The 15084-nt window shown below is 35.9% G+C and overlaps 1 protein-coding gene across 7 annotated transcripts in view; it reads right to left on the bottom strand.

Annotated features, from left to right (window-relative positions):
* LOC122843190 (oxysterol-binding protein-related protein 10) overlaps positions 1–15084 on the bottom strand; it is an 86522-nt gene that overhangs the window by 55047 nt on the left and 16391 nt on the right. For 4 of the 7 annotated variants that reach the window (XM_044137780.1, XM_044137779.1, XM_044137781.1 and 1 more), the window contains exons 2-4: positions 13918–14093; positions 5563–5642; positions 2786–2848 (exon numbers count right to left, since the gene is read on the bottom strand). In XM_044137780.1, coding sequence (XP_043993715.1) covers positions 2786–2848; positions 5563–5642; positions 13918–14093 — 319 coding nt within the window. Of the gene's footprint in view, positions 1–213; positions 484–2785; positions 2849–5562; positions 5643–13917; positions 14094–15084 lie in introns of those variants that run through there. The other 3 variants (XM_044137783.1, XM_044137784.1, XM_044137785.1) reach the window with 1 other exon arrangement.

The raw sequence follows: 15084 nt of genomic DNA, 5'->3' as shown, positions 1-15084 counted from the left end.
ATGCAAAAAAGAAGAAATCTTAATACGTATTTTAAACGGCAACATTACAACCATGCAATTGACTCCATAGTCAATACCATGTTAGTTTCCAGCAATGACAAGCTGATTTTTATTTAAAAACTCACACGGTTTTGGCATCAGCAACATATCTAGTTATTATTCATTCAACAAACACACAGTTAATCAAAGTAATATGAAAAGAAACATATTTACCAGTTCATTTCTGACTTTTCCTCCTTTCTGTCTCTTTGTGTCCAGTTTGAGCGAGTTAAAATTCACCACCTGGTTAATCAGGCAGCTAATCAGCTTTATGAGGCACAGCTGTGCTCCCAGCCTGCTTTTCCAGCAGCAGCGGCCACCATTTACAACCTCGCTGCTGCGGATGCAACTGCCGGCGTTCTGACCCAACAACGCAAACCTCCTCTGGAAAACGCAAGGGGGAATTTGTGCAGATGTAAATAAAAACATATAAAAATGGATGTTTTATTTAACCGTTTCAGTTTCAGGCTCCCTCGGGTTTCACAAAACTGGTGAAGATCTTAGTTTAAAATGTAACGCGTTAAAATCTCTTGATTTTAGAGTTAAAGTCTGAAAGTAGGGCAGAAAGTTTAAGCTACTGGGAAACAAAAACCGGCCTACTGAGTTGAAGAGCTGCAGCCTCTGGCAGGAAAGAGGCACTAAAAGAAATGAACGAAATCTTTTGGGGTCACATGCGAGTCAATAGGCCTCAATGTGGCAAACAGAAGAGAGTCAGCCATTAACAGGAGTTACTTTATACTTTATTGAGTTTGGAAGACTCTGAAAGCAGAGATCAGTGTGAGATTTATATGGCATGATAACCAAATTTTAATATGTTTTTACTCAAGTAAAAGTAAAAAGTAGTTGTCCATGAAACTACTCAAGAATAAAAGTATTTAAGTTACTTAAGTAAAGAGTAAATTATGTTGTCAGAGAGAAAAATACAATTTTACATGCAAATCCTAGTATTTTAAAGCCTAAAATATAACATACCTACAAAATAAATTCAGACAGAAAAAAAATCTGATCCAAATTATTTAAATACAATTTCAACATAAACTGTGTGTGTTTGGTGCATTTTTGGTTGTTCCTCATGCAGTAAAGTTTCTCACAGTAAGTAGAGTAACCAGAACATTTATTCACATCATAATATCAATACTTCATTTATGTTACTTACATAAAAGTTAATAATGCTCATTCTTTAAAACACAATATTTTGTTTCTTTTTCTTTGTTTTTGTGCTTTTTTTATTTCTATTTTATTTCATTAATGTAATGTACTACACCATGTATTTTCTACTCTGATGTTAAATACATTTCTGAAGATAATAATAATAATAATAATAATAATAATAATAATAATAATAATAATAATAATAATAATAATAATAATAATAATAATAATAAAATAAAAGTAAAAACTAAAATGTTGTCAAAATATTCCTAAAAGTAATTTTTCTTAAAAAGTTACTCAAGTAAATTTAACACTTTAACAACCCACCTCTGATGACAATGTCCAGAAAAAACTCCAGTTTTGTGTTATTTTTACCAAAACGCCAAATCAAAGGAGGATATCACTTTAAAACAGAGCCTAGATGGACCATCAGTGTAGAAGAAATTACTTTGTAGGAACTTTCCACTTGGCTTATTTACATTTTTGGGTACTTTCCTATAACTTAACATATATTTATCAGTTTCTTGGATCTTTCCAGGAACTCTACCGGATCTTCTCCAGTACTTTCTGCCAACTTGTCAGAAACTTTCCTGGACTTTTCTTGCAGCTTACAGTATCTGCTAAGTTTCAATCATTTCCAGTACAATATTATAACTAAAAACTTGGATGAGGATTATTGGGATTTTAGGTGTTCATCTAACAAAAGGCCACTCATGGAGATGAAGTGGAAGGAAAAAGAAATAATAATAATATGGCATCCTATGCCTCCCCTCTGGATCTTAATATGCAAACATGCTGATGGATTGGAGTGGTCCAGTCAAAGTTTGGATCTAAACCAAATTAATAATCTGTAGCAAACTCTAAATGAGTTTGAGCTTTTCAGAAAAAGAAATAAATAAATAGTGAGAAGTGCTGTGATTGCAGCAAAAGGTAAATTATTGACTCCAGGGGGCTCAATAAAAAAGCACGCCACACATATCAGATTTTAATTAGTGGATCATTTTGTTTATTCTTTTCCGCTAGATCCGCTAGTTGGACTAATAGTCAAACATCTGATAGCTTTTCTTTTTTTACATGAACACTGAGACAGAGTAAAACCGATTCCCTTTTCCTTGCAGTAAATAAATCCTGCCTCCGATTCTCTGCCAAACAGGTCTGTTATCAGAGAGTCAGCCGAGCCTCCGCTGACGGCTGCCTCATCAGCAGAGTGGATGTGATAACGATCTTAGTGGCACTGCAGCTCTGGGAAGGATTAGCCCACGGCGGCAGCTACCATTGTGGCAACTGCAGCCGTGGAAATGTCTCACAGTCACCGAACAGAAACAAAACAGAAACCTTTCTCTGCTAGGGGGGAAAAAACTGGCTCCCAGCTCCATCCATTTTTCCTCGCTTATCTAATTTTCTTTCTTCTTTTGATTACTTTTCTCAACACTGCTGCGCAGAGTAATTTTACTTCTTCCATCCTCCAGCTGTGGTGCAGTTTGGTGCGCTGAAGAGGAACAATGGGGCCGCCAATGAGGCAGCACGGCGAGTCTGGAGTGTTAATCGCTTAATTGGCAGGTGATGAAAAATAAATCTTGAGTATGAAACTCACATCTTGTCCCCCTCCCGCTCGGTCAACACTCAGGTGTTCATCTGAGCTCTTCAGCTTCCTCCCCTGACAGAAAATAAGAGAAAATGAAGGATGAACAGTTTTTACAAACGAAAGCTTTTCCACGTAATTCCTGAGAAAGTAACGACCATGAAATGACACACAATATACATTACCTTGCAGCAATATTTCTAACCATTTATCTTCAGCACATTTTATTATAATTTTATGTGAACACAATGTCATGCATTCTCCAGAAGTGGATGGAAAATGATACACTGTTTTAAACATTTTTGAAAAATAAAAATCTGACAGTATGTTAGGGCCGTTGAAGATAGAAAAAAAAGTGGATTAAATTTCTGCCAAATAAAAATGAAAATTTTCTGAGTTTGAAAAGTTTAATATTTTTCACTTTAGAAACTCAAGTGTTTTTCTTTAACTTTCTCAGATTATCCTCAAAATGTCTGAGATTTTCTTGCAAATCTTTAGACTTTTCAAACTCAGAAAATTTCCTTGTTTTCTTTCTTTCTGGTTTATAGTTTTTTTATTTATGCTTTCTTCCTTTGCTCTAATATGCAGTCATAGAAAAGTGTGGCATTGATTTGTATTATTCAACTCAATTTGTTCATAAATTACTAATTCACAACAGATTTAATTTCAAGACACTCAAAATTCACAAAGCTTTGCTAAGAAAAAGACAGGATTCCCCAAAATAGCAGGTTCATCATACAAGAAGAAATAATTTATTCTATTTTATTTTATTTGAAAAGCCGTGTGCTTTTCAAATAAATGTTAAAATAAAAAATAATTAATTTAGCAGATTATATTCTTCCCAATCTCAGTTTCAGAGGTGACTCTGGTCTTTTCAGCATTTTGTTCCAGCTGCAGTTTACATAAAAATACACAAATAACTTCAGATCTCCAACCCAATAATGGCATAAAGTCACACTTACATGTAAGTGAACATCAGTGGAGTTAATAAACTAACAAATATGCATTTCTCTTTTCTTGTGAAGAACTTTTAAAAGGCGTCTATAAAAAATAATTTGTTTTAAGAAAGAAATCTTAGTGCAGCAAGACTATTAGAATTAAATATAAAATTGAAAAAACTCTGGGTTTTGTAAATATTTCATTTTGAAAAACCTGTTTTAGTATTTCTGTGAAATTTACTTCTGCTTCTAAAGGCCGAACTCATCCGTCCGTGGTGTCAGGGATGAGTCATGCTTTTTCATATGAGGAAAGTCAAACTTTAATACCAAAAGTTTGAAAAATAAATAATAAACTTCAGGATAATTCTCACTTCCATGCACTGCTGATTTTCACACAGTCACCACCGGCAGTGGAGCTCCAGCAGGAGCTCGATAACAAAGTTTCAGTCTCCATTGGATCAGTCGACAGAGAAATTGTCAGCGCACAAATATCTGAGGAACTTCTTGCACCATATTAAAGATGTCCATGCTGATTTATTAACCCATGAAGCCTTATATTTTAAAAAAAGCTGAAATTCCCCAACCAGTGAAGTCTCATTTACCCACAAAGCAATGAAAAAAGTTAATCAGCTATGCAATTAAATAATAGCTTATATTATTTTAAGTAATCAAACTCTTTATTTAAGCTTTTAAAATATCTCCACTGGTGTTTTTGACCATCTTTTTTTCTTGAGTGTTAAGTCTTTGAGGTTGGAAAGCCTCCATGCAATCACCCCAATCTTTAGCTCCCTCCCTGGATTCTCTGTTAACTTTGAACCAAGATCTGCCAGGCGTATGAATACTTTGGGGTTTAAATGAGCGACCAAATATGTTCTTTTTTTTAATCAATATATTAAAATAAAAACACTTATTTAAAAAAAATAACTGTGATATACTCTGAAGAGGTACAGTTAGATCATGTTGAGCATTTTTAAATATTTGTGTACATTTTTTAAAATATTTTCACAAATATTTAAATATTTACTTGTGCAAATATTGTTACTTACACAAATAAAAATATTTTACACAGATACTTTTGTGAATCTATTCTATGATAGAATATCTATTCTAGGTTATCATATTTTGGGAATCTCTCTTATCAGAAATATTAGACTATTTTATTTAAGAGGAAATAAATACATTTTTTTGTTTAAATAATTTTCCTGCCATAATTCATTTAATTTTTTTTTATGTAATCATGTTTCTCATTCGTTATGGTGAGAAAGTCAGCAGCGAATCTGTCTGCAGAGGTTTGGCATTTCTCTGGACAACTTTCATCGTTGTCTGCAGCTGCACATTAGCTTGCTCTGATTAGCAGAAACACTGAAAGGAGCAAGGAGAGAAGCTGTGGTGAAGCTTTGTTTTTACTACTTAAACTTATTTCAACATTGTGGAAGGTAGTTGATTTATTCTAGGATACAAAAACATTTGCTGCCCATCGGAAAAACTGAATAATACACTTTGATATTTAAAATCTCTGCAATTATTGAGGGTTGTGTGTTTGTGTTTATTATGTATAATATATGTTTATAAAAAACTAAAAGAGTAAAACTAGAAACCAGAGTAAAACTAAATCCGGAGTCATCAGAGAGTTTTTGATGAGGAGGGCAGCAGCTTGTGTTTGTAGCTTTATGGTAGGAAAACAGTGATATTTAAAAAAAAAAAAAAAAAAAAAAACAGAATCGCCCAGATAAATGTCAAGACTCTCCACCTTTTCTCTTCCTGATGAACAGAAACCCAGAATTTGAACCAACCAGCATCTAGTAAATAACTCTGTGATGTACTGTGAGGAGAGTAGAATGCGGTTTCTACCTTGGCACTGCTGTCAGAGTGGCGTCTGGCACAAGCTTGGAGCTGATTGATCCAAAACTGCTGCTCCTTAGTGTCAGACGCTGCAAAATGCACAGAGAGACAACATTACTGCAACTCATCCTGAACACTCAGGCCATTAGGAATCCTTTATTAACCCTTATGTGAGTTCACATGGAGGTCGGCGTGTAGCAGTAAGGAAGTCATCTTCCTTAAGATGGCCGCCACTCGCTTTTTATTGCCGTTCCAGTTGCAACAGTTTAATTTTTAAATTGACCTGAGTCTTAAACAGCAGCAAAAGCAGCAACATTCTTCCAGACATGGTGGTTATTTTAAAGTAGAGACCTGGAACAACTTATAGATAAATAAGTTGTTCTATATTCAGATTCACTACATCAAGGCAACCTTAGTTTGGTCGCTAACTTATCTATCAAGATATCGTATATCCCTTCAAACAATCAAAATTGTTTCAATAATATGGCACGTCCAAAAAATGTTTTCTCATGGCACAACGTACTATAAATTGAGCCTCTGGCAGCCATTTTGACTGAAATGCTAACTTTCATCTTCAGTTTATGACCTCATGTTGTAGCTCATAAACAGCAAAAATTGATATATAAGACAAATGTAAAAATATATATATTATGGTCTAAACACATAACATTCTTCTGAAACTTATGATACACTAAATTCACTTTCACGAGTGAAAAATGTTTGCGAAACAAAAGTCTAACCTCTTTACCCAAGAGGCTCTTATTGAAGGTAAATATTTTAAAATAGTTGCTTGAAAATTCTGTCATTTTCCTTACATTTCAGAAATAAGTTTTACTTTCTTTGGGTTTGCTGCAAAGAAACATCCTGACAGGTGATCCTGAGGAAGAGCTGTTCCTCTTTAGGGCAAAATGTGGCACAAACCTTCCTGTTCTCATTTTACTGACTAATTATTGGAGAGAAATGTCTTTGATAAAACAGATAAGTGAAGTTCAAGCAGCAGGTTTGAAACCATAATAAATAACTGTTAATTAAAATTATATACAGCACAAACATTTTTATTTATGCTTTTCTTCCTTAGATGCAGAGTTCCCCGCAATACGTCTTAATTTCAGACTTTCATGAAGGTCTTTCAAGGGTTTTCTCTGGTCTTCGGCTGCAGCCAATTCCAATTTATTTTTAATCAGTTTGAATGTTTTAGCTTTTGAGCTTAAATCAAATGTGCTGAATTGGGGCTTAGTCAGAAACAGACATGAAAACAAGCAATGCAAAAATCCTTCGGGGAGTTAATGATAGATTTTCAGATGACGTGTGCAGCAGAGAGCCACTTTAAAAACCATCTACATGCACAGTCTTCATAGATGATGTCAAAATTTTGCGAAATTACTAGACTGTCTACCCACCCATCTCTCAGTCTATTCATCCATTTGTCCATCATCTATCCATCAGTTTGTGCATCCATCCTTCAGTCTAACCTGTCATCCATTCATACTCCTATCAGTCTGTTCACCAGTGAATTGTGGCCTTTGTTTACTTAGTACAAATTACCTGTAAGCCAGCGATAAGTATCATTAAGAACAAACACCACACCTCCTCTCTCATCCCTGTAAAACTCATGAACAAGGTTTAAACAGAAACCTGTTTGATCAGGTCAATACTTCTCCAACCTGGAGTCAATAATGACTCTTCAGGTCTAACAGGAAAAACTGAACACAAAGAGTTACAGAAAGTCGGGAGCATCTTCAGTATTTATGACCTAACCCAAGAATTTAGACACATTGGCGGAGGATGCTTCGCTGCGAAGAGAAGTAATTTTGCAGCCGTCAGTCACTTTCAGTGCCGACTTTAAAATACCAACAAAGAGCCTCTGAGTGAAGAGGCATTTCTGCAAAAAATATATAAAAAATGAGACAAGTGCACCAGGAAAGATGTTTTTCTCCCACTGAGAGTGGCTGCTCGGCTCTGCAGGAGAGCAGCTTTCGTACAGAAACACCTGCTCCGAGCCATCTTTCTGCAATAACATCCAGTAACAAGCTTCTGACTTTTTGTCTTGTCGTCATCATCCACAGGCAACGCTCACCCTCTGAATCTCATCCAGGAAAACTTCTGCCTGTGATGTGCACAAGCTCTGCTGTAATTAGAAATAATTAGTCAGCTATAGAGAGGAAAGCAGCCTCCGGGTGCATCTATGCTAATGTGCACCTGTTCATAAGGTGGCATACAGTACAGTGCAGAAATCATCTTCATTTCTTTACATTATGCTCAGCCTCACTTCCACCTTTCCTGCTCTGCAATATCACCAAATGCAATTTGGCTAAAAACAATGAAGCAGCTTAGTCCTTCAGTCATGATATAAAAAGAAAATTTACCAAATTAGGACAAAAAAAATACTCAAATGAAAATACTAGAATAAAGTCATGTGAGAATTTAGCCAGAACAATGTGTGAATAATGTCATAAAATTTCAAGATTAAAGTTACAGTAATACAAAGTTGTAACACTATGAGAATAAAGTTTAGAGTATGAGAATAACGTTAAAAACCATGACAAAAAGTTGTAATATTTCAGGAATAAAGTCACAATATTATAATTTTATTCAAGAATAAACATAATATTATAACTTTATAATATTACATAGCCATATTTATGTCATAAATACGACATAAAGTCATACTTATATAAGACTTTATAAAAATATATTATAAAGTGTAGAATGTATACAAATATATTCTATACTTATAAATATATTACAAGTCATATATAAGGCTATATATATATATATATATATATATATATATATATATATATATATATATATATATATATATATATATATATATATATATAAGTCATATTTATGTCATAATATTATGACTTTATTCTCGTAATTTTATAACTTCATTCTTGTATTTTTTTAATTTCATGATTATTTAGCTTTCTTGTAGCTAATGCTTCACTGTACAAGAGATTTAATGTCTTAGGAAATCTTTTAAAAATGTGTTCTTTACTTTGCAATAATTAAAATACAGGCTCAAAAACAAAAACACACAATATATTTCACATTTTTAGCTCTGCAGGCAGTAAATTACATCCTTCCAGGTCAAATCCGATGGGTTTTATTTGGCACCTTTTCTATGTACATATTCATAATACACATATTATACATCATCCACAAAGAAGTAACTATACAACTGCTACTTGAGACCACTTTAAAAGGTAACCGAGATGGTTTAAAACTTTTGCACACCAGACTCTACACCAGAAACATCGACCAGTCATGCTGTCGCTAAGGGCAACTGAACAAAAAAAGATGTGAAACCACTTTTTAGTAAGAAGGAGTGGAGAGTAGAAACACTGACAGCTCAATTTATTTAACAAGCAGAAGTTCGAACTGGAAGCTGATGCCAAAATCAGCAGCAATGACAGACGCTTGTCCTGATATTTAAATCCCAGCATCCATCTTGACAGCAAGGAGAACGATACGTAAAAGCTTCAGGATGGCCGACAGCGAAACCTCGTCCTCCTCGGTCAATTAAAACCACCTAATTACAGCCACTTTAATCCCAGCCCTATGAAAGATGTTATTGGTTATGATAATGTCGAATGTGAAGATTAATGCTTAGACCAACAGTTTGATCTGATGAAAGCAAATGCAGATTTTAAAAAGCGCTACACTGAAGACATATTTTAAACTAAATGGACAAACTGACAAGAGGTAAAATGGCTACCTGCAATTACGGTAAGCAGCCCATAAAAGCATCACAGTGATGCTTCACATAAACCCCAAGCATACTCTTACTTAAAGCTCTGACACCATATCATACACTGAAAGTTAATTTGTTGTAATTACAGGTTTAACTGCTTTTCTAATTGGCATTTAGACCTTGATCTAATTTGTACAGCAAACTCCATTATGGTACGAGTTAGTGTGGAGCGGTGAATTTCAAACTTACATGCACGACAACGTGGATGTCAGATTTAAACAGAATAATTGGGCTTTATTTAAGCAAACGCCACAGTGATCAAGTCGGAGACTGAATCCTCCGTGTGTGGCTCCCAACTAAAGCTATTAGTGAAGGCAGTGTGAAAGAATGAAAACGTCTAATAATGAGAATATGAAGGGTTTTGGTGTCCTAAAAGAGGAGATAGAGAATACTTATGACTCAAAGTCAGATCTTCCTTTAGATAACGACTTTGATACTAAAGAGAGACCAGCCTTATTCTTTCAAAGTAGTAATGTGAATCATTTGTTACTTTTCCCAAAAATATCAGAAATGGACATGAAAAGCCTTTATTTGGTATACTTAGTATTAGAGTAGATGGGACTAACAATTTCTGTGACTTACATGGGTTTTATAAGTAATTTTGCTCATTTTCATGTTGTTCGTTTTCCACTAGGAGGCATAAATACTTAGGCTGTGTTCACACTGCAGAACGAACCGACTCAATTCCAATTTATTCACCTTAATGAGATATCTTACCTTTTCATGACAGTCTGAACAACACAGGTTGAATTTTTGTGTTTGACTCAGGCCACTTGGATTTCCAATACATATCCGATCTTAAAGTGACCTGATTCTGAACGTCCAGGTCGCGGTCATCCGACCTGAACATCATTAATACTAGACAAATGTCTAGTATATATCTATATCTATATACTAGACATTTATTTACGTCATATATGTCTGGAATAGACAAATGTCACTATTCAGCGTCCTGATAAGCAGGAAGAAAATCAACAACTTTCTTCCTGCGATAATGAGGATTAAGTTGTTAATTTGTTGCTCCGGTCGGACAACAACTTTAAAATCATAAGCTATTCTCCACCGTTAGCATCCATGTTTACTTCTTCTTCTTCTTCTTTTTTATATCAAATGGCAACTAAACTGAGCCCGCTCTCTACGTGTGACGTTATTGCGCCCTCTACTGCGCATGCGGGACACTTCCAGGTCTAAAAGTGTCCCGCACTTTTAATCCTTATTTTATTATCTTCTTGTTGAATGTTGTTTTTACCTTTTTTGTGCAAGCACTTTGAATTGTCTCTGGCTGAAAGGTGCTAAGATAAATAAAGCTGCCTTGCCTTGCCTCACTGGAGATCGCATATATTTGGGAAAATATGGGAATTGGATCACTGCTGCAGTGTGAACAAAGCCTTAATTTCACATTTCAGATGTTAGTAAATCTATGTTTAAGGTGACAGATCCAGAAAAATCACTTCATTCTGGAGATGTTAGTAAAATTCAGAACATTACAGAAGCATCCTCTTCATGAGACTGTCACACAAAGTAGCATCTTCCTCAGTATCTGAATCAGAGGCTTCCTCACATCTGCTGCAACACTGACTTCTACAGGAGATTCTTCCAGCCCACAGCCATCACCATTCACAACTTGGATAATATGAGTTACAGCAGTCCAACTACTTTTGTGGTTAAAAAAGTACTTCAGAACTTAATTGGACTGAACTGAAACTAACTGAAGTTCAAATCCTACAAGTAAACAAGAGGCAAGAATTATTTATCACTTATAGGGAACCACTAAACATTTCATTTAAGGAATTATTTCTACAAAAACACTTGCAGACACAATATGCTGGAGCAGAGCATCTTTAATGAGCACAGGATAAAAATGTCAGCTTTTAAAAAAAAATAATAATAATAAAGTAAGTTGTCCTGTGAATAGAAATGAAATTAATTTAACCAGAAGCTTTACAAATAAAAAAATAAACAGTTATAAATTTGTTTTTTAAATAGTTTTCTTATAATTGGCTCCATTACGTACCAGATAAAGAAAATTAATTGTGTAAACAAAGTTTTTTTTATGGACAGAATCCATGAATAATTTTGAGATAGGGGATTCCTGCAGAACCGCCTGCTGACTATTAAATGTTGTAACAGGAAATAAAGTGAAGTGTCTCTGTCCACACTAACAGGAAGTCAATAAAACCTCAAATTAAAGTTGATAACACCCCAGGCCACATAACTCACTGGATGCTGAGCTGGGAATCCATCTTAATGACTCCTGGCACTTAAATTACTGCATTTTAATTATTTGGACCCATACTGGAGGCTTCCTGATGAGCCGGTTTGCATCCTGCTGAACAGAATCTCGCTGCCTCAGTGTCAGGCAGAAGCTTCATATGATTTATAGCTTCGTTTTCCATCACAGAACTCAGCCGTACAAAGACTCTAAATACTATTCATCTTTGTTCTGCAACAAAAACAAAAAGCCCCACAGATTCACATATTAGGTGCGACAATAAAAGCACTGTGCTCGACTGATTCAGAGCTTAAAAGCATCATGTTTCATTCCTGCAGGCTGTGGTGCCTTGCACAGATTAGCAGAACTTGATCAAATCACTTTAAAAAAAAAACATTACTTTAAGAACAAAGATGCCTTCCAAAGGTTCATTACTTGATAAGATTTTAACCCTTTCATGCATGAATCCTTCATGTCAGGATTTTTTCCAAGCTGTTTTTGATGTTCTTAGCGCATAAAAATGGTGGGAAAAAATGTTTTGTAAAACAACATTTTGCTTACAATATTTTTCTAGGACTTTTTTCTGGGTGATTAGTTGTAATTTTCTCCAAATACAAAGTTGTTATTTGGAAAATACATCAGTAGTACTGGTGTTTAGGGGTTACTTGATGTCATAAAAAATTTTCCTGCAAGAGTTTCTACAGAAGGAGGGACTGGATATTCCTAATTTACTTGCACTTGCAGTGGATGGCCAATAGTTGGCAGTGTTCCGCATGATGCACTAGTGTCCACTTCAGTGGTCTGTGTGAATTTATAATATAAAAATTCACAAGAAACAGAAAAAAACAAGTGACCACTATGCATGAAAGGGTTAACATTTTTTGTATTCACTCAGTTCATTTTTGACAATAAACTGTATTTATTTATCTGAAATGTTTTAATGTAACAAGCTAATGTTTATTTCTTTACTTAATGCAGAGCTAATCTGATTTCTTTCCACAAAATCTGAGCTTTAATTCTACTTGACTGTAAACTTATTATTTGGATTTCTCACAAAAAAGTCACCAGAACTGGAACTTCCTCTTCCACCTGAGCCACAGAACAGAACCAGGACTTTTCTGGATCATTTTCTCAGCTTAGCTCAATTCACTGGATCACGGAGTTATTCACGGAAAATAGGCCAAGTTATTCTGATATCCTTCCCCTGGAGGCTGCAAGGGGCATTCCAGCGGCTCAAACGGAGCAACAGCAAAAAGGAGTTCCTCCCGCTTCAGTGAATACAGGTCACAGACAGAGCAGAGGCCGTCAGCGCAGTCACCAGCTGCAGACTCCTGCTGGAGCATTTCACCAAACAGAAATCTGCTTTTAAGCAGATTACTTCCTTGTTAGCCTTATATTAACAGAGACAAGAATGATTATTATTTACGCCCTATTTGTTGGATTGCATTACCAACTGAATGTCATGGAGAGCACATCAGTAACAAAGTGGTGTGATGATGTTATGGTCTGTGGGAGGTAATGCAGAGCTCTTTGGTGGTGAATTTTAGAATCAGTGCTCGCTCCATTACACATGATGAAGCATGAGAGTCCCCCGACTTATTTGAACTTGAATACTTTCATTATTGTGGCAGAATGTCTTTATCCAAAGTGCAGCATAAAGAAGCTTGATAGAAGCAACTGCATCCACAGTGTACGGCACTTAACAGTTCTCGTAATTGGTGGTTGAACTAAATGGATTTTAACCCAAAGACGAAAAAGAAATTTCCCATGCTAAGGCTCCTTAAACATCTCTATGTATCACATGAAATATGGCTTTGAAACAGGCAGCAGCGCAAACCCCTTCAAATTTCACATATGGATAATTTGCTTGAAAGTGGTCAGTTCTTCAGAAGCTTCAGAAGAAAACTTATTTGCAGAAAATTAGAAATGTTCAAAACAACAAAAATGATGCAGTGCTTTCAGACCTCAAATAAAGCAAAGAAAACAAGTTCATATTTATTTAGAACCAATAATACTAATGTTTTAACTCAGGAAGAGTTCAGAAATCAATATTTGGTGGAATAACCAGGAGGTTTTCTGTTTTGTGTGCATATATGTAATGTAAATATGTGCTGTATAGACAGGACCAGTCAGAGCTGTGAATTAGCTTTATCTATCAACTATTTGTGCATCATCTGCAGGCGCTGCTCTGTTAATTTGTTTGCCTGAATTTTCTCATTCACAGTGAGGCTGAAACTGATGGTGGAGTTGCAGAAACTCCCAAGGACTTTCATAGGAATAAAAAAAAGTTGCTTTAGTTGTTTGGATTTTTCTTTGTAGTTTGACAAAGGCACACATTTACTTGGTCAGTTCTACATAATCCATGGCAGCCAAGCTCAGTTTGAGGTCATACCTTTAAGTTTGTAAAGCTCCCCGTTGACGGAGTGAACGATGAACATGTAGGGCGCCTCGTCGCTCGTGGTTACAGAGGCACCGATGAGGGGCAGCGACCCTCGAGGCTTCTGGGTTTTCCCCTGCTCATTGATGAAGTACTGCAGCTGGCCGAGCTCAGGATCCAACACAAAGTACCTGCAGGAACACCGAGACAAAAACAGAAGGGAGTTAAGAGATTAATGAACCAGAGCAAAAGAGAGCCGAGAGGGAAATAGAAAACGCACCATTACTGTTATCATCGCTATCATTTTACTTTATGTTCACACTATGATTGTGAAACTTTTTAATCTTCCTGCTGCACAAACTTTTTAAGTTGTGGCAGAGTGTAAAAGATAAAAGGAATGAGAGAAGGAGGGAGAACATGAATGAAAGTGAGATTAAGCAGAAATAGAAACAACACCTTATATTTTTCACCTCCCAAGCAGAATATCTTTAACCACTGCTCCCTCAGATGCATATTTTGCATCTGCTTTGACAAAGATGGAGCCACCATCCTGTTAGCAGAATCCAGAAGTGGAGTGCTGGAGGACGATCCCCACACCTTCCTGTCTGTGATTAACAAATCAAACAGAGCTCCAATGTAACTGAATCTCTCCCTCATCCGTCTCTGACCGGGAGTTCCAGACCCACTAAGACACATAACCTATAAGACACTGATAGGAAGATGCATCTTACTGCCTGTGGTCTGAAAGGATGCGATATAACATTCAATAAGCTGACCGATCTGCACCGCCTAACGATTTGTTCTGGTCGTTAGAGTTAGAAACAGTCCAGCGTGCGCAGCGGCCTGAGGTAGGGAGCCGTTATGGTTGACCTGCACCATCATTTCTGCAACCAGATAAACTTTCCATCAATTGCTGCACCACCTGCTGCTTTCATTCACAATTCTGCAAATTCTTTTTTTATTTTATTTCCAAGTTAAGCTAGAAGAGGGAAAACAATGGGGACAAAGTTTTTTTGTGGAAATGTGTGGATGTTTCTGTCTGTATAACCCGCAGAAACTAGAGTTCACCCGTCGCCTCCTTTTACGCTGTGTGCCGGTAATGCTACATCAGTCAAGCTAACTGGATGTATAAGCAATTACTGGGTTGCTGGGCAATAAATTAATTGTATCATTTAATTTAAC

This window comes from Gambusia affinis, linkage group LG14 (assembly GCF_019740435.1).
Source record: "Gambusia affinis linkage group LG14, SWU_Gaff_1.0, whole genome shotgun sequence".
Classification (NCBI taxonomy): domain Eukaryota; kingdom Metazoa; phylum Chordata; class Actinopteri; order Cyprinodontiformes; family Poeciliidae; genus Gambusia; species Gambusia affinis.
This window is presented reverse-complemented; position numbering and strand designations above follow the sequence as displayed.